The sequence below is a fragment of the Panthera leo genome, chromosome A3 (assembly GCF_018350215.1).
Source record: "Panthera leo isolate Ple1 chromosome A3, P.leo_Ple1_pat1.1, whole genome shotgun sequence".
Taxonomy (NCBI): Eukaryota; Metazoa; Chordata; class Mammalia; order Carnivora; family Felidae; genus Panthera; species Panthera leo.
This window is the reverse complement of record NC_056681.1, coordinates 41,182,374-41,208,557: the sequence shown is the minus strand read 5'-3', so window position 1 is coordinate 41,208,557 and position 26,184 is coordinate 41,182,374. Positions and strand designations below refer to the sequence as shown.

The following is a 26,184-nucleotide window of genomic DNA, read 5'->3' as shown; positions in this document are numbered from 1 at the left end:
TTGTTGTTGTTGTTTGTTTGTTTGTTTTTTAATGTAGTAGTTCTCAGTAGAAAAAAAATGAAAAAGGAGTTCACAACTTACCATTGGGATGATCTTGGTCACACACAGAATGATCTGTTACTTCATTGTCTTTTGTAATACTATCGTCCTTTGCAGAATCTGACATGACAAACAAACAAAACCTCTAGTCAGCATTTTTTAAAGTTTATTATTTGTTTTGAGAGACAGCGCATCTGGGGGAGGGACAGAGAGAGAGGAGAGAGAAAGAATCCCAAGCAGGCTCCGCACTGCCAGTGCAGAGCCCGATGCAAGGCTCGGACCCACAAAGCCACAAGATCATGACCTGAGCCGAAACCAAGAGTCAGATGCTTAACCGACTGAGCCACCCCTAGTTAGCATTTTTAATTAGGAAGTAGGGCAGCTTCCAGCACTGACATGATAGCTCTATTTTTGGGGAATGTAATTTATTATTTTTAAAAAATATCATTAAAATACCTAAATATTTTCATCGATAAATAAGCTGTTCCTAAAGTACTGTGTAAGATGTTTGTACGAAGTTTACAAAGGTAAAGATGGTAGAAATTTGATTGGGTCATATTTTTGCAACAAAGAAGAAAATATAAGCAGGCTTTATGTATTAGTGAAAGTCTTTGGAGAATTGTGCAAAAGGATATGAAAGGAAGGCAAAGTAGAGGAGATTAAAGGAACATCAGTTTTAATGTTCTTAATGCTTCCATTACTGCAATTGTTCATGTATGGGAGCCTTGAGTCCCTGAAAAAGCCAGATGCAGACCTTTGAAATCCAGTTGTAATTAAGTTCATCTTCCTGAGGAACCCTACCAGTAGAACAATAGCAAAGGGGAATGCAAACCTTCTGTTCTGGGCAATTTCATCCTCTCCCTCGAATAGCACATTTAAATGTGAAATCAGCATAAGTTCTTCTTTTGTTATATGATACACTTACAGGAAATAACATGGCCAACTAGATTTCAGTGACTATGGACTCTTACAAGACTACACAGGATTCCTTGTTGGATATTTGAGGCATCCTTGTAGGCTCTTTAGAAAGCCATTGGAAACAGCATGTGGGTGGGTTAGTGGCAAGACAGAAATGGGTCTTTCATTCATTCCAAAAATATTTATTAAGGGCCAACTCTACACCAGGCACTTCTTGAAGCTGGGGCGTCAATTGTAACTGACTCTGCACTCCTAGAGGTTATAATCTAGGGTGTATTTTCATGCAGCTAAAAGGGTGGTAATCTAAAGATATCTAAAAGCCATGAGCTAATCTTCCATGAATATGGCCATGGAGAAAACTGGGGATGGCCGACTGACACTTCTATTAGAAATGGGTTCTCTACTAAGTTCACATTGCTCCACTGAGTTGCAACTCTGAACAGAGAGGAATTCAGATGGAGTCTCAAATAAATCATTTTTCCTTTGTTTCCTTATTCCTTTTCCCTCTCTCCCTCCCCACACTTGGAGATAGTTTTAAACAATATGGTTTAGAATATTATGAGAAAGTTTGTTTCTTGAACCTGCCACAAGCAACATTTGATGGACAAGTGAGAAACCTGAGTAGTTAACATATGATTCAAATTTAATAACCAGTGAAGCAAGTATACACCCAAAGTGTATGATTTTAATTAACTGCAAATAATTCCCCCAAGGCAAATGTTTAATTATCTGCACAGCTTCTTTATTTCTTTTTGAGACTGACAGTAAGTTTCAAAGTCCAAATTTGGAAGCAAAACTGAACATAGACACATTTTCCAAACAGTTTTCTCACTCAAGTCAAAATTTTTTAAACCAGTTCCCATTAAAACATGCCTTTTTAATTTTGGCTCTAACATGTGGATTAAAAACAAATCCTTGAATACTTTCTTCCACATTAACACTGAAAGTGAACAATGATTTTAAAAAGGTGCTATATGAATCAGGCTAAATTTTAATTTTGAAAATTTTATTTGTTTATAGAAAATGGCATCATTTGATATGTAGTCTTGGGCAATACTCATTTCCCTCAACATTAATGTTTTAAGATGATCCAAGATTTTGCATGTGTTTAAAATATATTTATTTACAATCCACAATAATTCATTATACTTTATAATTTACATAAACATTATGTTTCATGCACCAAATATTATATAAGAAATGTCTTTTAAAAAGTGACTTACATTGAGTTTATTGGTTTAATTATTCACATATGATGGGTGATAGTATTTGAAAAATTAATCTCTAGACTATCACTAAAATCTATGTCTCTAGCAAATTAATTGAACTTTCAGTTTCAATTTCCTTGGAGAGTTGTTTTCACGTTGCTAAGGTAGGTGTCTTCTGATATTATGTCCTCTAATCTATATGTAACATATTTCATTGAATCGAAGACGGCATCAATTGTTATTTTCACCATTATATAGGATTAGAAAAAAAAAATGCTACCAAATGGACTATAAATAACACACTATTAATTTAAGAATGTGTTCTAGTTTTCGAAATAAAATATATAAAACACTATGTATATTGTAGAACTATACTCTGTGTGTACACAAGTACATGTCTTTATGTGATAGCAAGGATTTCCTAACAACACGACCGATCGCCGAACCCACAAGTTAATATTGCTTTGTATGTGAAATGGTTGCACCTCCACATACAACAATAAAGCTAGATGAAAGCGGTAAGACCATGACCGCATCCACACATGACCACGTGGTTATGAAAGACTGTTTCCATTGCTGTTTCTCTTTCCAAAGGGCTATTTGAATTCCTAGTCACATGAACCTTGGCAAGACTGGATGTTGAATGTTTTAAATCATAGATCCTATTATATTATACTTAGTTGGGGGTTTGAAATGACAGTGGAGCTTTTGTGTCTAGGGGGTGATGAAAGTTGCACTGTATATGTATAAAATATTATTCATAACGAGAAAGTAAGAAAATATATCTAGTATAGATGGTCACTAAAAGAGTGTATTATTTCTATGTGAAAAATGTAGTGGTATATACTAAATTCTTGCAGTACCTTGGATTCATCTTATTTTATTCTAAAAATTATCATGTGGTAATGTTCAAAAAATGTAAAGGGGTTATCACCTAATTCTCAGATTCAGTCAATGCTATTTTAATAGCAGAGAACTGGAATTAAATTTATATGTAGATTCTGACTTTCAAAATCTTTAAGGTCAATGTTCTATTAGAAAATTTTTTCAAATGCAAATATTAAGTTGAATATTCAAGCCAAAGTTCTGAAGATAGATTATCTTCTAAGGTTAACAAGAATAAAAAGATATACTTTCATAAATTAAAACAAAATCTCCTCATTTAAGAAGTTGAAAAGGTTTAAAAGAATATTTAAAATAGATTAAAATTAAAAAAAAACCATAAAACAAATTCTAAACAGTAGGCCATCTTTAATGCAGTCAATTACACATATCTATATGGAATAGTACATGTATAGATTGAAGATGTGATGGTAAATGATCAAACTATTGAATTTTCAATACACATATCTAAACCATAAATCAAAATAGGTACCATCACTTTCAAAAATGTCCCCTTAACAACAAAAGTTCTTAGCCTTAGTTACGAACTTAGTTCTTAACCCTTGAATATACTCTAGGGGTCCACAAACCTTTTTGAATTGATATGTAAAATGTATACATATATTGTTACTCATTTCTCTAGAAGGAGACTGCTTCCATCATATTCTCATATGTCAGCAAGGTTAAAAATAACTATAGAAATTTACACCTTAATGCTAGTGACACTGCTATTTTACAAAAGATTTTTAAGATTATAATTGAGAATTATCCACAGAACTTGATGCCCACTTCATGAATTTATAAGTGATGTCTCTTTTTGAATTCTTAAGGTAGATTTGACTTGAGGAAATAGCCAAAAACATACACAGATGTGTTTAATAAATGAAGTGGGCAATCCAGCTGGTAAACAACATTTTGCATCAAAATTAGAAATGACTATAAAGTACAAAATGGAATGGTGATTAACAGTCTTTGAAAACATTTTCAAGTCAGGAGATGTGCAAAAATCCATCTAGTAAAAAAGGTAATCCCTGCCTATACTATTTAGAATTGCAGCAAGAGGTCATGTTGGTGCAGAAGTTCCAAGGAGTCTGAACAAAATACATGCTATTTACAAACACCTATGTCTGATCTATTTGCTTTGTAGCATGTACACATTCATACATGAGTCTCCTACCTTGATGCAAAAGTTGCCCAGAAACACAGTTACCTGGATTTCCTCTGATTCTTGTCAACTGTTTCGATTACAAGAAGCAAAACATTTATCCTGGCCTGCTCATTTGAATCGCTGGTTTATTATGTGAAGCAATTAGAATGAAGTAGTTTTTCCTCCATCTGAACGGTGTGTTTATCCACAATAAACTAGAGTCTTCACAGCCGATTATGGTCTCACTGAAGCTTTGCAGTGACTATTCCTCTATATAGGAAAAATATATCCTGCAATACATTTCCAGAGTATTCCGATGGCAATGACCTAAACTGTAGTTGGTCTCAGTGCAGCTGGATATACAAGGCTGCTCTATATTTACCTGAAAAGTAACTGGGTCCCTAGGACAGGCCGTTGCCCTGAGCACTGGGAGGCCAGACTGAGCTAGGATCGGTCATTTGTCTTCATTATGCAATCATTAACCCCCATTAAAAGGTGCCAATCATTCCCAGAGTTATGGAATCTGGGTACTAACAGTCTCTGAGGCACAGCTGAGAAAACTACCATCATGTACCACTAACTTTGCTTCTATTAGAAACCACATGCCAAATTCCAAACAGTAACTTGTGTAAACCAGCTGATACCTACACTGGAGGTGGTATTTTTCTGCGGTTGTTACTGAAAATATAAGCAAGTAAGAGGATCAATCGGGACAGATGGACACTGGCTTGGGGTTGTGATTCTGGATTTACAACATCATGCTTCCTAACTCTAGGAAAACCCATTCACCTTACATAATCTTGGTTTCTGCACATAGGAACTGAGGGTGCTGAACCAGATAATCTCTCTAAATTCCTTACAATGCTAATCTGCTGATGTATCCAAATGATCTCTTTGTTCTGACAACACCTCTGTAAATGTTCAGGCTTCCCTCATTATCTGCCTACCTGAGTTGGGCTGTTCTCACTGTGAGATTTATATTATTTATAAAATAAAGGTTAATGGTGGGGGAAAGGAGTGCCATGTGACATCAGTGCCACACTGGCCATTGTTAACTCTGTGACTCGACGAAGGATCATCACAATGTCTAATAGAACAGCTGGATATGAAGCCAGGCTGGACTATGATGGAAAAAGAAACGCTTAATTACCCTTTTCCATCAAGTTAATTTTTCCCCCTTGGCAATGTAAACAAAGGCAAATCTGCTCTTGTTTCCAGTTGTCTGTGACCTGCTATCCTTGACCTCCATCCTTCAGATTCCTTTCTGATCTTGCCTCCCTCTATCTCTCTATGCCTTGCCTAGCAGGATTTCTTGATATCCTTTTTTTTTTTTTTTTAAAGGATTAAAAAAAAAAAAATCTGACCAGGTCACAGGCATGAAAAGTAGCTATGGTTCTGTGTGTAAATTGACTTGGAATTCTATAAATATGTTGATCTATAAATCAGGGAGTGTTTTATTTATACTTCTTAATTCAATCTGATAATGAAAAGTCTTGGAGAGAACATTCCCTGTAGGAGAAATGATGAGGGCTTTTTGGGTCTTAACTCTGAGCATAGTCACAGTCTGGCAGCTGGCCACCACTTCTCAGTTACTTTATTTCATGGAGAAGTTGAGGCAGTAGCGACAGTCTATCTCCAGATTCATAAATGCTTCAACCTTTGGGTTCAGGTTGTTTTCAGCCAGATACTTGGGTAGTGTGGCTGGGATGCAGGGACCCCACACTGCTGAGAGCCAGACATTTTTTTCCTACATTCCTAATGGACTGAGTCAAAACTCACCTCGTTGGAGCACAGCTTGTCTTTTCCCCCAAGTGATGTAAAGACACATGTTTGGAGACATTTGGACTTTTCGTGGGAGTTACTAATTTTCTGTGAACTTCAAAGACCTGGATGATTTTTCCTTAGCACCTATTTATTCCTCACATCTCAAAGGATCCACAAGCCTATCCAAATGAAAATGGTTGCATGTCCTCACTTTTTTCAGTTTTTTTTTTCAATGTCCTTCTGTGCTACTGAATACAATTCTATAATATGAAGAGCTGCAGAGTGGTTCACTTTGTGGATCTACCACAGCTATTTTACTACTGCTTCTATTCTTGGACAATCAGGTTGCATCCAATTTTCTGCCATTATAAATAATCCTATGATATTGTGATATTGGATGCCCCAAAGCTGGATTCACTCTACTGTTCTTTCTCTTACCTCTTCCAGCCCATTTCTACCTCTGTGGTCTAGATAGTTTAGATCTCTCTATACCTAAGCCTTATAATCGACCATGCTCCACCAATATCCCATTGGGATACTCCTGAGATCACAGCAGATGGTTCCAGGAGATGGGCTCCTTTCTGAGACTCTGAGTGAGGGCATTCTTTCCTTGGATGAACCAGAAGTACCCAGCAGCTGGAGACTCCTTAAAGTCTTCAGGAGATAAAACCTGTTTCCTCACCTCTCTGTGGGACAATTTTGAATATACTCTACACTTCTTAGAGAAATGGAGCCCCAGTTCCCCTCAGCAGTAACCTGCTCACTAATGTACCCTCTTTTGTCTGTGTTCCTCTCCCTGACCTACTTCCTTATGCCTTACCCGTGCTTCCTGGGACCACCTCTCAAATAAACCCTTTGCCACCATATCCTTGTCTCAGAATTTTGCTTTTGGAGAACCCAAACTAAGATAGCCAAGATATTCACTATCAGTCTCTTGGCAGAGATTTACTGAAAGAGAAGGGAGGAACCACAAGCCTTGGATGAGGTGGAACAAAGAAGGATAATGAGCAACTTGGTGACTTTAGAAGAGTAGGAAGAAGGAAAGAAGGTAGGAAGTCTTGGACGCTCCTTGAGTGGACAACTCTTTGAGGAGTTGCCTGAATCTCTAGACGAACTGCCTGAGCTGCTGTTGCCTCCAGATGATCCAGTTCTTGGGGATGATGAAATGGTTTCTTCGAAGACTCACTGACTTTCCTACCAATTGAAGTAACCTCAGTATATGTCGCTTCTGCATAGCTTGTGTGAGTTTGACTTTACTTCCTTTGTAGTGTTTGTGAGTTCATTATCTAATCTTAATGTGTATGTGTGTACTTCAAATGTTTCTAAAGTGCCTTTTACAAATGTTACTTTTAGAAGTATAGTGTTCTTTTAGATCCATTTTTTAAAACACTCACTGTTTTAGGTGTTTCAAATGTACAGCACTTTCATGAACCTTGCACACAGATTGAAAAATACTGAACCAAGAAACTTAGAGAAAGTTAAAGAGGGGAACAGCCTGGTCATGCAGAATAAAACAAGTTCAGTAAATTTCATTTCCAGATATGACCCTGGTGGGGGAAAAATCAGGTGACATCTGGTATTACAGGAAATGGGGTGTATAGAAGCATTTGTATGATGAAGGCAATGTTTTGCCTCATAAACTGAGAAAAATGTGTTAAAACAAAATACTGCAAAATGTGATTTTATGAGGACCTTGGGAAGTATACTAAGGATTAACTCAAAGTGTTTTTTTTTTTTTAATTTCTAGGAAGAAATAGTAAGATAATGTATTTTAATCCACTAGTATTTTACACTAAATTTAACTGTGAGTTCTAGAAATTATTATAATTGTTTTTTTCTAATGTAATGGCTGACTATATTAGTCTGCTTGGGTTGCCATAACAAAATACCACGGGCTGAGTGGCTTAAACAACAGATTTTTTTTTTTTCATAGCTCTGGAAGCTAGAAGTCCAAGATCAAGGTACTGGCTCATTTAGTTTCAGGTGGTGGTGCTCTTCCCGGTTTGCAGAAGGCTGCCTTCTTGCTGTGTCCTCACACAAATCAGTGTGTGTGCAGAAGGAAAGACAGAAATTGAGATCTCTCCTTCTCTTCTTAATAAGGCCACTGCTCCCATCAGGACCTACTCTAAAGCTAATTACCTCCCAAAGACCCCACCTCCAAATACCATCACAGCAGGGGCTCTGGCTCAACATATGACATTTGTGTTTGGGGAGCATGCAAACATCGCTCCACAACACTGACATGTACATTTTGGAACATGTAGGTTTGGATGATTTATTTAACTTTTGAATGTTGGCCATTCAAGTTGGTATCCCTGACGCACAGCAGAACAAAGTCTCAACATGGAGGTGGAGATGGAATTTTCCCTAAATGTGTGGTTCCCTTTTCCCATTTCAATTCTCTCAAATTAATTTTCATTGATCCTTAAACTGCATCAGTCACTGTTTGGGTGAAAAAGTAGCGATGAGGGAATCTGGGGTGATATCCAGAAAAATAACTGGGATTCCTGTCAGCTAATCAGAATGGACATGTCCACGGGGGCAGGGTTCCGGAGCCTGCTGCCTTGTCTGGGATGACAGGATGGTAGTGAAAATTACTTGCAAAGAGGGGAGTTTAGTCACTGTTTGCCAAACACCATGTAAATATTTTGGCATTTTACAAGTACTTGCAGAAGTACCAGACTGTACTGGAAGATTATCAGTTCTGCGTATAGTACAGAACTATATTGATAAGTTCCCAAAAAAGATAGTGAGAATAGTTCCATAACCAACAGTCTCTGATGATTTCACATTGGTGGAAAAAATGAGAAGTGGCTTTACTCTTATAGACCAAGAGACTCTACAATGTAAGGACTGAATAGTTCTCAACCACACATTTGTGATGTCATCTTATTTTGTGGCCCTACCTAATAAAGCACCACAGCAAATAGAATCATTGGAAACTTTAAAATAAAACCCAAAACCAGCAGAAGGCAGGAGATAATAAAGACTAGAGCAGAAATTAATGCTATCGAAACCAAAAAACAAAACAAAACAAAACAAAACAGTAGAACAGATCAATGAAAACAGAAGCTGGTTCTTTGAAAGAATTAACAAAATTGATAAACCACTAGCCACTTTGATTAAGAAGAAAAAGGAAAGGACCCAAATAAATAAAATCAAGAATGAAAGAGGAGAGATCACGAGCAACATAACAGAAATAAAAACAATAATAAGAGAATATTATGAGCAATTATATGCCAGTAAAATGGGTAATCTGGAAGATATTGACAAATTCCTAGAAACATATACACTACCAAAAGTGAAACAGGAAGAAATAGACAATTTTAACAGACCCATAACCAGTAAGGAAATCGATTAGTAATCAAAAATCTGCCAAAAAACAAGAGTCCAGGGCCAGATGGCTTTCCAGGGGAATTCTACCAAACATTTAAGGAAGAGTTAACACCTATTCTCTTGAAACTGTTCCAAAAAATAGAAATGGAAGGGAAACTTCCAAACTCTTTCTATGAAGCCAGCATTACCTTGATTCCAAAACCAGACAGAGACCCCACTAAAAAGGAGAACTATAGACTAATTTCCCTGATGAACATGGATGTAAAAATCCTCAACAAGATATTAGCCAACCGGATCCAACAATACATTAAAAAAGATTATTCACCACGACCAAGTGGGATTTATACCTGGCATGCAGGGCTGGTTCAATATCCACAAAACAATTAACGTGATTCATCACATCAATAAAAGAAAGGACAAGAACCATATGATCCTCTCAATAGATGCGGAGAAAGAATTTGACAAAATACAACATCATTTCTTGATAAAAACCCTCAAGAAAGTAGGGATAGAAGGATCATCCTTGAGATCATAAAAGCCATATATGAATGACCCAACACTAATATCATCCTCAATGGGGATGATAGCTTTCCCCCTAAGGTCAGGAACAAGACAAAGATGTCCACTCTCACCACTGTTTTTCAACATAGTATTAGAAGTCTTAGCCTCTGCAATCAGACAACATAAAGAAATAAAAGGCATCCAAATCAGCCAGGAGGAGGTCAATTTTTCACTCTTTGCAGATGACATGATACTCTATATGGAAAACCCAAAAGATTCCACCAAAAAACTGCTAGAATTGATTCATGAATTCAGCAAAGTTGCAGGATATAAATTCAATGCACAAAAATCGCTTGTATTCCTATACACGAACAATGAAGTGACAGAAAGAGAAATCAAGGAATTGATCCCATTTACAGTTGCACAAAAAACCATAAAATACCTAGGAATAAATCTAACCAAAGAGGTGAAAAATCTATACGCTGAAAAATATAGAAAGCTTATGAAAGAAATTGAAGAAGACAAAAAAAAAAAAAAAAAAATGGAAAAAGATTCCATGCTCCTGGATAGGAAGAACAAATATTGTTAAAATGTCAATACTACCCAAAGCAATCTACATATTCCATGCAATCCCTATCAAAGTAACACCAGCATTCTTCACAGAACTACAACAAATAATCCTAAAATTTGGAACCAAAAAAGACCCTGAATAGCCAAAGCGATCTTGAAAAAGAAAACCAAACCAGGAGGCATCACAATCCCAGACTTCAAGCTATACTACAAAGCTTTAATCATCAAAACAGTATTGTACTGGCACAAGAACAGACACTCAGATCAATGGAACAAAATAGAGAACCCAGAAATGGATCCACAAACGTATGGGCAACTAATCTTTGACAAAGCAGGAAAGAATATCCAATGGAATAAAGACAGTCTCTTCAGCAAGTGGTGCTGGGAAAACTGGACAGCGACATGCAGAAGAATGAACCTGGACCACTTTATTACACCATACACAAAAATAAACTCAAAATGGATGAAAGACCTCAATGTAAGACAGGAAGCCATCAAAATCCTCGATGAGAAAGCAGGAAAAAACCTCTTTGATCTTGCCCTCGCAAATTCTTACTCAACATGTCTCTGGAGGCAAGGGAAAGAAAAGCAAAAATGAACTACTGGGACCTCATCAAAATAAAAAGCTTCTGCACAGTGAAGGAAACAATCAGCAAAACTAAAAGGCAGCTGACAGAATGGGAGAAAATATTTGCAAATGACATATCAGATAAAGGGTTAGTATCCAAAATCTATAAAGAACTTATCAAACTCAACACCCAAAAAAACAAATAATCCAGTGAACAAATGGGCAAAAGACATGAATACATGAATAGACACTCCTCTAAGGAAGACATCCAGATGGCCAACCGACACACGAAAAAATGCTCAACATCACTCATCATCAGGGAAATACAAATCAAACCACAATGAGATACCACCTTACACCTGTCAGAATGGCTAACATTAACAACTCAGGCAACAACAGATGTTGGTGAGGATGCAGAGAAAGAGGATCTCTTTTGCATTGTTGGTGGCAATGCAAGCTGATGCAGCCACTCTGGAAAACAGTATGGAAGTTCCTCAAAAAACTGAAAATAGAACTACCCTACTATCCAGCAATTACACTACTAGGCATTTATCCATGGGATACAGGTGTGCTGTTTTGAAGGGACACATGCACCCCAATGTTTATAGCAGCACTATCAACAATAGCCAAAGTATGGAAAGAGCCCAAATGTCCATCGATGGATGAATGGATGCAGAAGAGGTGGTATATATATACCATGGAGTATTACTCAGCAATCAAAAAGAATGAAATCTTGCCATTTGCAACTACGTGGATGGAACTGGAGGGTATTATGCTAAGTGAAATTAGTCAGTCATAGAAAGACAAACACCATATGACTTCACTCATATGAGGACTTTAAGAGACAAAACAGATACGCATAAGGAAAGGGAAACAAAAATAATATAAAAAAAGGGAGGGGGACAAAACAGAAGAGACTCATAAAATATGGAGAACAAACTGAGGGTTGCTGGAGGGGTTGTGGGAGGGGGGATGGGCTAAATGGGTAAGGGGCATTAAGGAATCTACTCCTGAAATCATTGTTTCACTATATGCTAACTAATTTGGATGAAAATTTAAAAAAATAAAAAAATAAAATTAAAAAAAAGAGTTAAAAATTACTCTTTAAAAAAAAGTTGTGTTCAGAGTTTTTGAGGAAAAAAGATGCCCTGGAATTCTTAACTTTTCACTGAAGATAAATATACATAAAGAAAAGTGCAAATTTCACGTAGTATACAGCATGATGGATTATCACAAATTGAACACTCTTGTATAACTAGCACCAGCTCAAGAAACAGAACACATCATGTCTTGGCAGCTCTGCTCATCATCCTTTTCAGCCACTACCCTCCCTCTGAAAATCACCACTCTGACTTCCAACAGCATTTATCAGTTGTCCCTGTTTTCAGACTTTAGATAAATGGAATGGTACACAATACATGCTCTTCTCTGGTTTCTTTCGCTTGACATTCTGCTGGTGAAATTCATTCATATGGTTCCTAGGGAAAATGAAGTTTAATTGCACTATGAAGGCTGGCCAAGTCAATGGATCCTGTGGTGAATCTTATTGGAAGAGTAAAAATAATGTTTTTTTCTCTTTGCAAACATCAAACATTCACTGCTTCCCCATACTTTGCCATCAACTTATTATTTCCTAACTACAGTGGTTCTTAAGTATTAGTGTGCACTGGGATCTCCTGGAAGGATTTTTAACATACAGCCTGTGGGGGCCCCTCCCTCCAGAGTGTCTGATGGCATAGGTCTGGGGTGAGGCCTGAGAGACTGCATTTCTAACAACTTCCTAGGTGATGCTGATTCTGCTGCTCCAGGGACCACTCTTTAAGCACCACTGCTGGAATATATTGAATTTGTTAACCAAAGCCCAATCTGTGTGCATTTCTTTTCTGCATCTAAGTCAACTTGCATTTAGAGTAGGATTTTTTTTTGTAATTAGTATCATCATATGGATTGCCCACAGATTCTCCATTGAAGGGAGAGCAGCATCTCACTTGCGGTGGGGAAGCACGGTTCTATGAGTGGCTGGATCTGTGTGAACCATATCAACACATGAAAACGACAGAGCCATTTCAGAGCATCTCCTTTTCAACACTGGATATATTGGATCTTACTGCTAAAAATCTGAAACTCCTTGCAGCTTTACATGTAGCCAGAAAAATAAATCTGCCTAAGTGTTAAGAAAGGCCCAGGTCATATCACTGCTGCTTGTATCAAATCCTGCAAGCAAGAGCTCCTAAGGAATAAAGTTTCAAGACTAAAAGTGATAAAACATCACTACCACATGTTTCTTCTCAAGCTAATTCTACATACTGTCCAATACATTAGCCACTAGTCACATGTGGCCCGTAAGTCCTTGCAATGTGGCAAGCCTGAATGACACGTTACATAAGTGCAAAATATGCACCTGACTCTTACAGACTCAGTACAAAAAAAGAATGTAAAATATATCAATATTTTTTATATTGTCTTCATGATGAAATTATTATATTTTGGATATGTTTGTTAAATAAAATATTTTATTAAAACAATTTTCACCTTTTCCTTTTTTCTTCCTTAATGTGTCTATTAGAAAATTTAAAATTATAGATGTGGTTCTCATTTGTGTCTCATATTTATCTCTAGGGGACAGTGCTGTTCTAGAGAACTTAGTATAAGCCTGAGTTATACAAATAATTAAAGATGTATTTATTTGAAAGCCAGAGTTATGAAGATGGGAAATTGTAGCTTGCCAAAGGATGGTCCATCAAAAACTAGAAAATCTACTTGGGCTTATGGAAAAACACCTGCAAATGCTAATAGAGATAGCTGGGGAGAAGAGTCTAATTAGGTATAATCAGAGAGGATGCTCTGAAAAGGAATTAGAGGAAGAAAGAGAATGAAAAATGTATGACAACCACCACACTAAAAAACTATTTATGCCCCAATGATATCTAATAGTTGAAAATTTTTGCTTTATATTGATTTGACCCAAACTTCTTACCTGGCATTCAGGGTTCTCCATAATGAGGGCTCAAACTTAGCAACAAATTAAAGAGTGGATGGATGGATCCATCATGAAGCTAAGGGGATCTATTCATGGCACCTAAAATAGGTGGTCTGATGTCCTACTTCCACCCTTTCGTGGATGCTCTTCTTCTCAATGAGAATAACTTCTTTCCAGTTCATTATTTTTGTGTATCTTTTAGATCCCAGTTCAAATGTCATATTCTTTACCTGTATTTCACAGATAATCCCAGGGCTTCTCCTTCAATATGTTTCAGTGTAATCTTTCCTTGGTGCTTGTCTTGTTTTGTCTGTTTTGTTAGCTGTCTCACATGCTAGCTATGTGGCCTTAGACCACTTAACTTACTGCACTATGCTTTACTTCCCTTGTCTGTAAAGTGGGATAATAACTGAATTTATATCACGATAAGAGTGGAATGAGTGAAAACATGTAAAGTTCTTTGACTAGAATCTGGTGTATGACAAGGATTAGATAAGTATTAGCTGCTACTATTATTGTTGATGTTCATATTGGCTACATAACTCACACGTGCACATCTCCTTTTCCTATCTGATTGTAAATTCCTTAAAGGGCAAGAATCATATTTTCTTTTTCATATCACAAGTCTTACAAAGTTAAAAACCCAGTAAACATCTGTTGATGGCCATAAAAACACCCACGCATTTTAATTGGTGCTTTCTATAGGCCAGGTTGTGTACTAATCAGGGATAAAATGATAAACAACATAGACATTGTCCTTTCCTCCATGAAATTTAAGTTATAGTGGAGGGAGATGGACAAAGGGTGAATGTGCAGAAGATAAAGAGGTTTACATAGTTACAGACAGCAATAAGTGTTATGAAGTAATAAACAAGGGGCTGGGATAAAGCTTTAGTGGAGGAGGGTTCCAACTAAAAAGATGATGAGGGAAGGCCATGATGAGCATGAACTACAGTGAAGGGAGAGAAGGTTTTGTGAGGTAAGAATGGAGGGACAAGTAGAGTTTATAATGGTGCACCTTACAGGTTACAGTTAGGTGTTTGTGCTTTACTTTGAGGGAAACATGAAAGTATTACAGGAATTCAAGAAACAGTGGGCTGGAAACTCTTTATTTTGCTTTGTCAAGTAATGGCAGTAGGCCTTAGGAGCTGTCACCTTTTACTTGACTTATGAAATGAGATCATATTCAACAACAATATATTAATATGGCCATGAGTTTTTGACCTATATAAGGTTAGCTGACTCATCTAGGGTTCAAGCATATACACTTGACCTTAGACTCATTAAAACCAGTTGTCTGTATAACACGACTATGTGCAATCCAAGGCCAAATATAATAAGATATATGCTAGTAGGAAAACCAATAAGCAAATATATGAATCAGAGTTCCATTTGAGCCTCTATTGGCGTGATACCTGCTCATGTATTAGCTTATATAAAAACCCTGTTGTTCATGACAGATATCGTTTTTCAGGGAACCACTTTAAATATGATTCTGGAATAAGGAAGGATATAAAGAATGAAAACATTATAAAAATTATAGAGGGAGTCTGCTATAAAACAGCATGCAAAAACTCAAACATATTATCATTTAGACCTAGGCATTACTGACTTTAAAATATAGCAGACAACTTAAAACATAGTATTGTCCTTGAAAACAGAAATGAGGGAAAAAACCCAAGTATTTACCACTCACTTTTTCCCTGTGGAATGAGCTGATATCCCATAAAGGCTTAATAGTGCGCGTGTGTGGTTCTTAATACAGAGTAGACTTATGGGATAAGGAGAGGAAAGAAAACCCCACGGAAATGGGTTTATTTATTTATTTTTTCAAAAAGCCTCAAGTTCAAGTGTATTCTTTTGTCTTCAACACTTGTGTTGCCCTGGGCTAGTTACTTATCCTGAATCTTGGTTGCCTCGTTTGTAAAATAGGGTAAATAAAACAAAAATAGTAACGATGATAAGAATTAATAATAATAATAATACCACTCATCTCTGGAAGATACTGGGTAGCTGTTGAACAAATCTGTTGCCCTTGTCTTGGTCACATAAGAAGGAAAAACTTGCAGGAATGAGGAAGGTCTCTCTTGCAGCCAGGTAGGGCCATGCGACTGAGTTCTGGCCAACAGAAAGTAGACAGAAGTGGTACATGCCACTTTTAGGCCTGGCCATAAAAAAACCCTGCTGTGTAATCCTTTCTCTCTTCTACTTATTTGTCAACTGGATACAAAGACTCAGGACAACTTTGGGGGCCACAGGCTGGAGCTCACAAGCCTCCATCAACTTGAGTCCTTAATGACACAATGGGACTCAGCCTCCCACTGTGGATTTATGCACATGAGAAAATAAATTTCTCTCATGTCAGTTTGACATTGGTGTTACAGCAGCTAGTGTTACCTAACTCATAGTTCATCTGAAAGAGTTACTGAAAGAATTGAGTGAGGTTATATTTGGGCACTATATTTTTCTGATTGCCATTATTATTCAAATCTAACTAGTTAGGATCTGTGTACAAAGCTCTTAGGACACACAATTTCTTTATAAATATGAAAGGATTTTCAAAATAAAGGAAGAAATTAGCAAAGATGATATGGCATGACAAAAGATATTTTGAGAGTGAAGGAGAGGAATATAATTATTATTTTTTACATCTCAGCTCCATCTTTTTCTTCTTGAAAAAACTAGCAGAGAACTTGTGGAAACAATAGTCAAAGCTAGTTTCCCATGGGGTGACAGCTTATGCTCAGGGAGAAGGTTTTTTTTTTTTTTCCTGTTATTATTTTCCTTTCACAAATCATATTATGTGGTCTGATAAGAAGATAAGATCTTTGCAGTTAGAATTGTACTTAAAAATCCAGGGCATATGGTCACCTTATGGACCACAAGCAAATTCCTGGTTTCTTTACATTTGATGAAAAAGGGAGACTGTGGGGTAGGAAGTATGGTTCAAAGAGGGGACCCATTAAGTAGGAGGAGGGGAAAGGCATTAAAGATGGAAGAACTGGTGTTTCATGGAATAAAGCAGGAACAGAGTCTGATGTGTGCTCTTAGCTCAACCTTGGGAGAAGTGCTAGGGAAGGATTTGGGAGGGGCTCTGACCATGGAAAAAGAGCGTCGTCAGGAAGAGGAAGGCATATGTGTGCAAAGGTTTGCTCGCGTACCTCCTGTTCATGCAGGTTGGTGTTTACTTTCCTGGTTGTTTATCTTCCTGCCGTTGAAAAGATGGATTGAGAGAAACCCAGTGCCTGGTGCTGACAGTGGTCATAAGTCCTTAATTGTCTACTCTGAGGAAGAGGTCAACAGAAATGTGTGTCTTACTACATAGTTAGGATACAGTGATTGAGGGAATATTTAGAATTGATTCTGCTTCAAAATGTGGCTGGCACTGAAAACATTTATGGATGGGTTAGGTAAACTGAAGGAATTGAATGGCTTTTGAAACATGCCTTTTGAAAGACTTTGATGAGTCTGCCAGTATAACAGAAGCATCCTGAATCATAGATCAAGCTAGGAGAAACGTCATCTTGTACAAATTTATTTGGGTCTCAAAACACGTTTGTGTGTACGTGTGTGCGTGCTCATGTGCGTTGTTTTGTGTATGCATATGTGTATGTGACTGCTGCTGTCCCTTCTGCCGGTCTTTCCACTCTAATTTGACATATCTAGTGCAAAATATCAGGGCAAATTTCTAAATGAAATAGTAAGAAAAACTTTTCATTAAATGCCAACAATGCTTGTTAGGAAACCTGGTCTTTGTGCCTGATTAAAAAAAGCCTTTCCAGTCTTCACCACTAGCTAGCCAATTATTCCTTTCTTTCTGTTAAGGAATGCAGCAGTTCTGAGACATTCTCTGTCTTCCTCTGTGACTCTCTCTGTCTCTTACAATAAATATACCCCCCGGGAACAGTGGTGGAAAGAATGGATGACAACAAATATCATCAGGAATGAGGCAGGACAACATATTTCTGCTCATGAAAATATCTGTTGTCAAAATCTATGATAGGCTACATCCTTTTCTGTAACTTGGGAGAATGTATCCCTCAGTAACACTGTACTACCACAAATGTAAGAAACTCAGACCTCATTTTTTAAAAAGTAATTTTATCATTGCTTATTTTGTATTATAATAGTGACTATGATTTATTGAAATTACAACTTTATGTTCCTTAACTCGTTTGGATAGGATGTGGAATTGTTTCTCAAACTGGGTTTTGTAAGATTTAAAATATCTTACATAAAAAAGAAAGTAAGAAGCAAAGATTTGTTTAGTAAGATTTGGTCAGTTACCATGGGAAATGCCATCAGTTTCCACCTCACCTGAGCCTCTCAGTGCATGTGAGCAGGTTGAAGGCTCTGAGAAATCTGTAGAAACTGCTCAACTTTGTCTCACCTTGCAGTTTCGAAAATTTTTTGACTGTGGAACTTTTTTTTATAAAAAATGCTTATTAACATCCTGATCAATGCTATAAAATTTTAAACATGGGAATATCTGAGCAAGAGCCCCACGATGTTGCTTAGGAATGTGAACTGAATTTTTTTATATAACCTTTCTCTGGTGTCTTTGCTCATTTAGAATATGATCATGTGTCATTCTACATGAATCATTGTCAGGACCTCTGTTTTTCAGTGAAGTCATATCTTACGTAGTGGCCAAAGTACATATCTTCAAAATCAACTCTGGAAATCTTTTAAAACTCCTTTAAAGTACAGTATTCAGTTTTTAATTCAAATATTAATGTATATTTCTTTTCACTCCAAAACTTTTTTTTTTTTTTTTTTTTTTCTATACCATGCCATTTATCCTTCTGAAGCTTCCTTGGGAAATGGGTAAGGACATAAAATGAACCCAGAAGATTCCATGTTTACTGCTAAGCTCTGTATTTTTATTGTATGTATTGTATTATACTAGGATATAATTAGGCACAAAATTTCATGAAATCATACACCAGGCCACTTCATGACCACTGGAAAATATTGCTTTTCTCCATATAATACTAAAACTAAAAATTAGTTTCTGTCACTGAAAATATGTTATCATTGAGTATGAGAAGGGAGCTGTGCTTTGTTTTCTTCTTTTTTTTTTTTTAGTTTATTTTGTTACTTTCTCTGAGGTACTTCGAGGTATACTTTAAGGTGAGCTGGTATTGTTGTGAGAGTATTGTTTTAATCTTTAATAAATACAAATTTATTCCAATTATCTAAACTGAAAAAAACAAAAATGAAACAATTCACCCATTTTTCCCACTCACCATCCCCCGCCTTTGGCAACCATTCTGTTCTTTGTATCTGTGAGTTCGGTATACCTTGGAGATATTGTGGGTTCAGTTCCAGACCACTGCAATCAAGTGAATACTGCAATAAAGCAAGTCAAATGAAGCTTTTGGTTTCCCAGTGCATATGAAAGTTATGTTTATACCACACTGTAGTTTATTTAAGTGTGCAATAGCATTATGTAAAATGCTAAAAAAACAATGTGTGTACCTTAATTAAAAAATACTTTATTGCTAAAAAAAAAAGAAAAAAAAAAGCTAATAATCACCTGAGCTTTCAGTGAGTCATAATCTTGTTGTTGGTGAAGGGTCCTGCCTCAATGCCTCAACCCCGGCCAAGGCTGCTGACTGGTCAGGGTGGTGGTGGCTGAAGGCTGATGGTGAAATTTACCACATGTATTGGCTCTTCCTTCCACAAACTATTTCTGTGTCACATATCACATTTTACACATGGTAGACCTTCTTTCAAAACTGGAGTCAATCCTCTCAACTCTACCTTTTTCAACTAAGTCTATGTGAAATTCTAAATCCTTGTCATTTCAACAATCTTCACAGCATCTTCATTGGGAGTAGATTCCAACTCAAAAAGTGATTCTTTGCTTATCTACAGGAAGTGACTCCTCATCCATTAAAGTTTTCGCATGAGATTGGCGCAATTAGGCACGTCTTTCTGATTCTAGTTCTCTTGTTCTTCCCACCACATCTGCAGTTACCATTTTCCACTGGGGAGTTTGAATCCCCTCCGAGTCATCCATGAGGGCTGGGATCACCTCCTCCAGATTTTGGTATGTCGACCTCATAATGTAACACCATCATACCTCATTTTACAGAGGAGGAACTGAGGCACAGCCTAAGAAAGTTATTTAAAGTCACACAGCAGTGGTGCTGTGAATCCAGAAGAGGCTCGTAAAGGCTGCATGACTTACACCACAGAGCACAAAATTAGGCCTGTGCACCTGAAAATAGATCACAGGGATGCTCGTACTAATTTACACCTATTTGGACTTAAACTTAGGTCCAACATTGTGTATTGGACGAAGGGGTTGCAACCCCACTCAGATAATCTCTATATCCTAATCTGATGATTTTGTTTCCAAGTCTCGCTCACCAAATCTTTAGAAATGTGTCCGAAGAGATCATATAACTAAACTTACGGTTACAGATCTGTAATTATGGCCACACTTGATTTATAGGGAAAAATAATATATTGTATGAAAATGTAATTGTAAAGCAACTGCTGCTTGACTTCCAATTGTCACTTAGGAACATTTTAAACTGTGGTATATGAATACACTTTGAATACCAAGAAGAAGATAAATGGTTTTATCTACTTTTTTACCTGTTTAAACCAATGTAAAACATATTTTATCAAAACATTTGAAAAGCTTATTGTAAAATCTTTATCATAAATTAAGCATAAACAGCCAACTTCAACCATAGCAAGTAATCTATATACATTAACCATTTAGAAGAAGCCTATTTTGTTTTCCAAACAAAACGTTGTTCCAACGTGAACAAATAGGGAACAAATAGGGACAGTGAGCAAATAGGGAAGCCTCTGGCTTGAATTTCCCTTTGTGTTTTTGCAGCATGACATTTTAGGAAAACCTCATTTCTGAAATGGGAGAATTCTGAAAGGGAATTCTCTCTATGACAACCATTATAAGTGGCTCATTTTCTACGACAGGCTGTGTATCCAATATCAAGGACCTACTAGGCACAAGTCACTGTGTTGGGCTTGGTACAGAACGGGAAAATGAAGACTTGGTAGCTGGTTTTAAGATATTTCCATTCTAGTGAGTTAGATGATAAGTCATGTATATAATATTGGTACAAGGCACAGGGTAGTTTTCAAGTTTTACAGACAAATTTACAAGAAACTGTAGAAGAGACAGTCACTATTGTGTAGAAGGATATGCAATGAGGAAGGGAGAAATCAAGAAAGGTAAAAATGTGCATGTCCCTCCCCTGCATTACCTGGTATGATTATTTTCATCAAAATATGTGCTCAGATAATTGTTGATGGAAAGAAAGAAAGGTGGGAGAGAAGGGGGGTGAGGAGAAGGGGATGTTGGAGTAAGGATCCATGTAAGGTAAGATATTAGAAATGAATCCTTGAATCTTGAATAAAACAGGTATGAAAGAACAATAGCAGAATGCTGTAGACCGGTGGTTTTGGGGAAATATCACATATGTGAGTTAGGCTACAGAGCAGGGTATATGCAGGGTTTTGCGGAGGCATAGAACTAGACTATACAGAAAGATCATGAATATTATGCAAAAGGATTTGGACTTTGCATTTGGTGGGGTATACCCACACTCTTCCAAAACTCAATCAGGAGGAAATAGAAAGCTTGAACAGACCCATAACCAGCGAAGAAATTGAATCGGTTATCAAAAATCTCCCAACAAATAAGAGTCCAGGACCAGATGGCTTCCCAGGGGAGTTCTACCAGACATTTAAAGCAGAGATAATACCTATCCTTCTCAAGCTATTCCAAGAAATAGAAAGGGAAGGAAAACTTCCAGACTCATTCTATGAAGCCAGTATTACTTTGATTCCTAAACCAGACAGAGACCCAGTAAAAAAAGAGAACTACAGGCCAATATCCCTGATGAATATGGATGCAAAAATTCTTAATAAGATACTAGCAAATTGAATTCAACAGCATATAAAAAGAATTATTCACCATGATCAAGTGGGATTCATTCCTGGGATGCAGGGCTGGTTCAACATTCGCAAATCGATCAACGTGATACATCACATTAACAAAAAAAAAGAGAAGAACCATATGATCCTGTCAATCGATGCAGAAAAGGCCTTTGACAAAATCCAGCACCCTTTCTTAATAAAAACCCTTGAGAAAGTCGGGATAGAAGGAACATACTTAAAGATCATAAAGGCCATTTATGAAAAGCCCACAGCTAACATCATCCTCAACGGGGAAAAACTGAGAGCTTTTTCCCTGAGATCAGGAACACGACAGGGATGCCCACTGTCACCGCTGCTGTTTAATATAGTGCTGGAAGTTCTAGCATCAGCAATCAGACAACAAAAGGAAATCAAAGGCATCAAAATTGGCAAAGATGAAGTCAAGCTTTCGCTTTTTGCAGATGACATGATATTATACATGGAAAATCCGATAGACTCCACCAAAAGTCTGCTAGAACTGATACATGAATTCAGCAAAGTTGCAGGATACAAAATCAATGTGCAGAAATCAGTTGCATTCTTATACACTAACAATGAAGCAACAGAAAGACAAATGAAGAAACTGATCCCATTCACAATTGCACCAAGAAGCATAAAATACCTAGGAATAAATCTAACCAAAGATGTAAAAGATCTGTATGCTGAAAACTATAGAAAGCTTATGAAGGTAATTGAAGAAGATATAAAGAAATGGAAAGACATTCCCTGCTCATGGATTGGAAGAATAAATATTGTCAAAATGTCAATACTACCCAAAGCTATCTACACATTCAATGCAATCCCAATCAAAATTGCACCAGCATTCTTCTCGAAACTAGAACAAGCAATCCTAAAATTCATATGGAACCACAAAAGGCCCCGAATAGCCAAAGTAATTTTGAAGAAGAAGACCAAAGCAGGAGGCATCACAATCCCAGACTTTAGCCTCTACTACAAAGCTGTCATCATAGGAGGTTTCTATGCACACATGTCCTTGTAGGCCTAGGTCAGGGTCAAAGTTGCAATGTGTATAAAGTAGGTTGGCTCCACACTGTTCCCTCTGCTGCCTCAATTTCATGGCCCTACTCACCTAGTATGAGTCTCACCTTTCCCATGCTGTCCTTTGACTACTCTGGACCTCCCTGCATTCTACCCTCCACTGGCAAGGGATATCTCTTGCTCCAAATACAAGATGTTGGAGGCAGCATGGTGAGATGAGAAAAGCATGGGATTTGGGTTTAGGCAGACTTGGTTTCCAAATTCTGGTTCTCCCTTTTGGTCAACTAGACCAGTTACTTAAATTTTCTGAGCCTCAGTTACCCGCAAAATTGGGATAATAATACTGACCTTTTAAAAGTAATGAGATCTTACTTTACACCCATTGAACTGGCAAATATTAGAAAGAACAAAAATCACAATTGCCGATGAAAATACCAATTGTTACGGCATTTTGGGAAAGCAGTTTGGCAGTATCCATTAAAAACACGTACTCCTCAAAGCAGAACTCACACTCTTGGAATCTTTCCCACACAAATAAAAGCACTGCTTATAAGGATATATGGGCAAGGACATTTATGTAGCATTGTTTGTCTGGTAATAAAGTGGGAAGAAAGTGCTTGCTCATCATAGAAGAATGGCTGAATAAATTATAGTACTTCCAAGCTATGGAATATCACGAGTTTAAAAATGGATGAATTAGATCTACACAAAATGACTCAGAGGGATTTTCACAAAGTTTCACTGCCTGTAACAAAACAAGATTCAGAAAACTGTGTAGGATGTAATATGATATTTATGAAATAAACATGTATATTTAACAATGGATTAAAAACTTTGAGCCTCCTTCTGTGTATCTGGCACTCTTTGACATGTCTAAATGGATTGACTCATTTTAATGTTCCATACCCTGTGAGGGAGCTACTATTACCGTTCTCAATTTCCCTATGAGGGAACTGAGGTTCAGAGAATAAATGACTTGCCCAAAGTCACACAGGTCATGGTAGGGTTGGAGTCTGGACCTCAGAAGTTGGGATCAGAGGCTAGACTCTTTATCGGTATATTTTACTCACTGAATAATTGGAAGGTGGGAAGTAAGCAAACAACAAAATGGGGGAAATCACATGAAAATCACACATTATATGATCAAGTTATGTAAAATTTTGTGGGGATGCATGTATTTAGAAAGTGACATGTGAAAGGATGGACGGTCCTCAAAATCTGAATGGTATTTGTCTCAGGATGTTGTGATTGCTCACGTTTTAAAAATTCTATTCCTTACACTGTTTCATTTTTTGAAGTTTTTACAATGAATATATATTATTTAAAGAATCAAAAAAGGAATAAACTCTATTCATTGTAGAAAAGACAAAGATTTTCATGCATTTCCATATATTAATTTTTTTATAGAAATGATGAACATTTCCAGAGTGAAAGGATATTCCCTGTCGGTATAGAATTTAAAGCTGAAAACAGAAATGACTTAAATGGGTAAGTAACTTATGAACATTCATTCATAAGAATGTACAATTAGGTGATATTAGACTGTCAGAAGACATGGAAATAATTTCACAATCTATGTTATTTTTAAAAGACAGTTTCAAAATGGTATGTGTTGCAGAATATCCTAAAAAAGTCTGTCTCTATCTATCTATCTATCTATCTACCTATCATCTACCTGTCTGTGTATCATCTGCAGCAGTCTAGAAACACACTGGAAGTTTATTTATTTTTTTAAAAAATATTTAATGTTGATTTATTTTTGAAAGACAGAGAGAGACAAAGAACGAGAAGGGGAGGAACAGAGATAGAGGGAGACACAGAATCCGAAGCAGGCTGTAGGCTCTGAGATGTCAGCACAGAGCCCGATGCGGGGCTCAAACCCACAAACCATGAGATCATGACCTGAGCCGAAGTCAGTTGCTTAACCTACTGAGCCACCCAGACACTCCTAAACACACTGGAGGTTTATATGCCAGCCTATTATATATGTTTATTTCTGGGATTGAGATTATGGATGATATTTTTCATTTCTTCTTTGGCTTGTATTTTTTCATATAATAAAGACACATTACTATTAAAATAAGAAAATGAATGAAAGCAATAAAAATGTTTTAACCTTTTCCCTAGTAAATAACAAAAAAAAATCAGGAATTTATCCTGAGGAACTGATCATAGAGATTTATTTAAAATGTATGCACTGCATTTCCTTATTATTTATAATAGAGAGAAAACTGTAAATAACAAAATAATCTAACATTAGAACAGACAACCATATGATGAAATATTATACCTCCAATAAAAATCATGCCTTTGAGGAATATTTAAAGACACAGGAAAATATTCATGGTGCACTGTTAACTGAAAAATCAGAATGAGGACTTTTTTTTTAAACAATTTAATCCTTAAAGGGAGAATGATCACAGGCTTTTTTCCCTTTTATATTTTCCTGAATTTTAAAATATCTTACAATAAATATTTATTATTCTTATAAACAGAAAAATAAATAATTGTTATGTTAAAATAGAATGAAATACTATCTTTTGGGGAGTTTATATAAATGTTAATATCATGTAAATATCAGTTGGGAGTCAACACTAATACAGCTGTTCACCTCCTCCTACCCCCTGCACACAGACACTTTTCTCTCTTGCTTATGAGTCTTAGGTTACCCTTGTGAAATGAAGAATACAGTGTACATAAATTTAAAACATTGAGTACTAGAGACACTCCATACATCTTAGTTCTTTCCCCTTCACTGAGCTGCCAGAGGGCAGTGGCTTTGATTCTATACTTCAGCCTCTTAAAAATCCAAGAGTGATAACTTGGGTGTTACAGTGTATCCAGATACTCTACCAATGCAGATCCAGGACAGATGACAGCTTTGTCCCACTTTGGTGAGTAGTGGTGACGGCCCTTAGTTGGGGGGAAGGTAGACATCAAGGATAGGAAAAAGACTGAAAAAAATTAGACTGCAGAAGCCTGAGAAGAATTTCACGGGTGGTACAATGCTTTGTTTCTCTGTAACGATTTAGATAAGGAAGAGAAACATTGTCAGAACCATCTGGAGCCAACACCTTTTGGCCTTGGCTGGGTTTACAGGGACCCATTGTTGGGAGAACGAATGTTCATCTCTTGCACACACCCGGATCCACTTCCTCATATATAACTGCATCCTTTCTCTTTTGTTATCCTTTGCAGGGCTGACTCCTGCAGTAGCTTTCCTCTCATTCTACAGAAACTGCGACCTCTTGTAGGTCAGAAGCTAGATTAAAGGTTAAGAAAGCGTTTGCCAGGTGACACTGCACTTCAT

The 26,184-nt window shown here is 36.9% G+C and overlaps 1 protein-coding gene across 1 annotated transcript in view; it reads right to left on the bottom strand.

Annotated features, from left to right (window-relative positions):
- Nucleotides 1-26,184, bottom strand: part of MACROD2 (mono-ADP ribosylhydrolase 2) — a 2,023,701-nt gene that overhangs the window by 71,622 nt on the left and 1,925,895 nt on the right. The window contains exon 14 of the mRNA XM_042931649.1: nucleotides 82-159. Coding sequence (XP_042787583.1) covers nucleotides 82-159 — 78 coding nt within the window. The remainder of the gene's footprint in view (nucleotides 1-81; nucleotides 160-26,184) is intronic.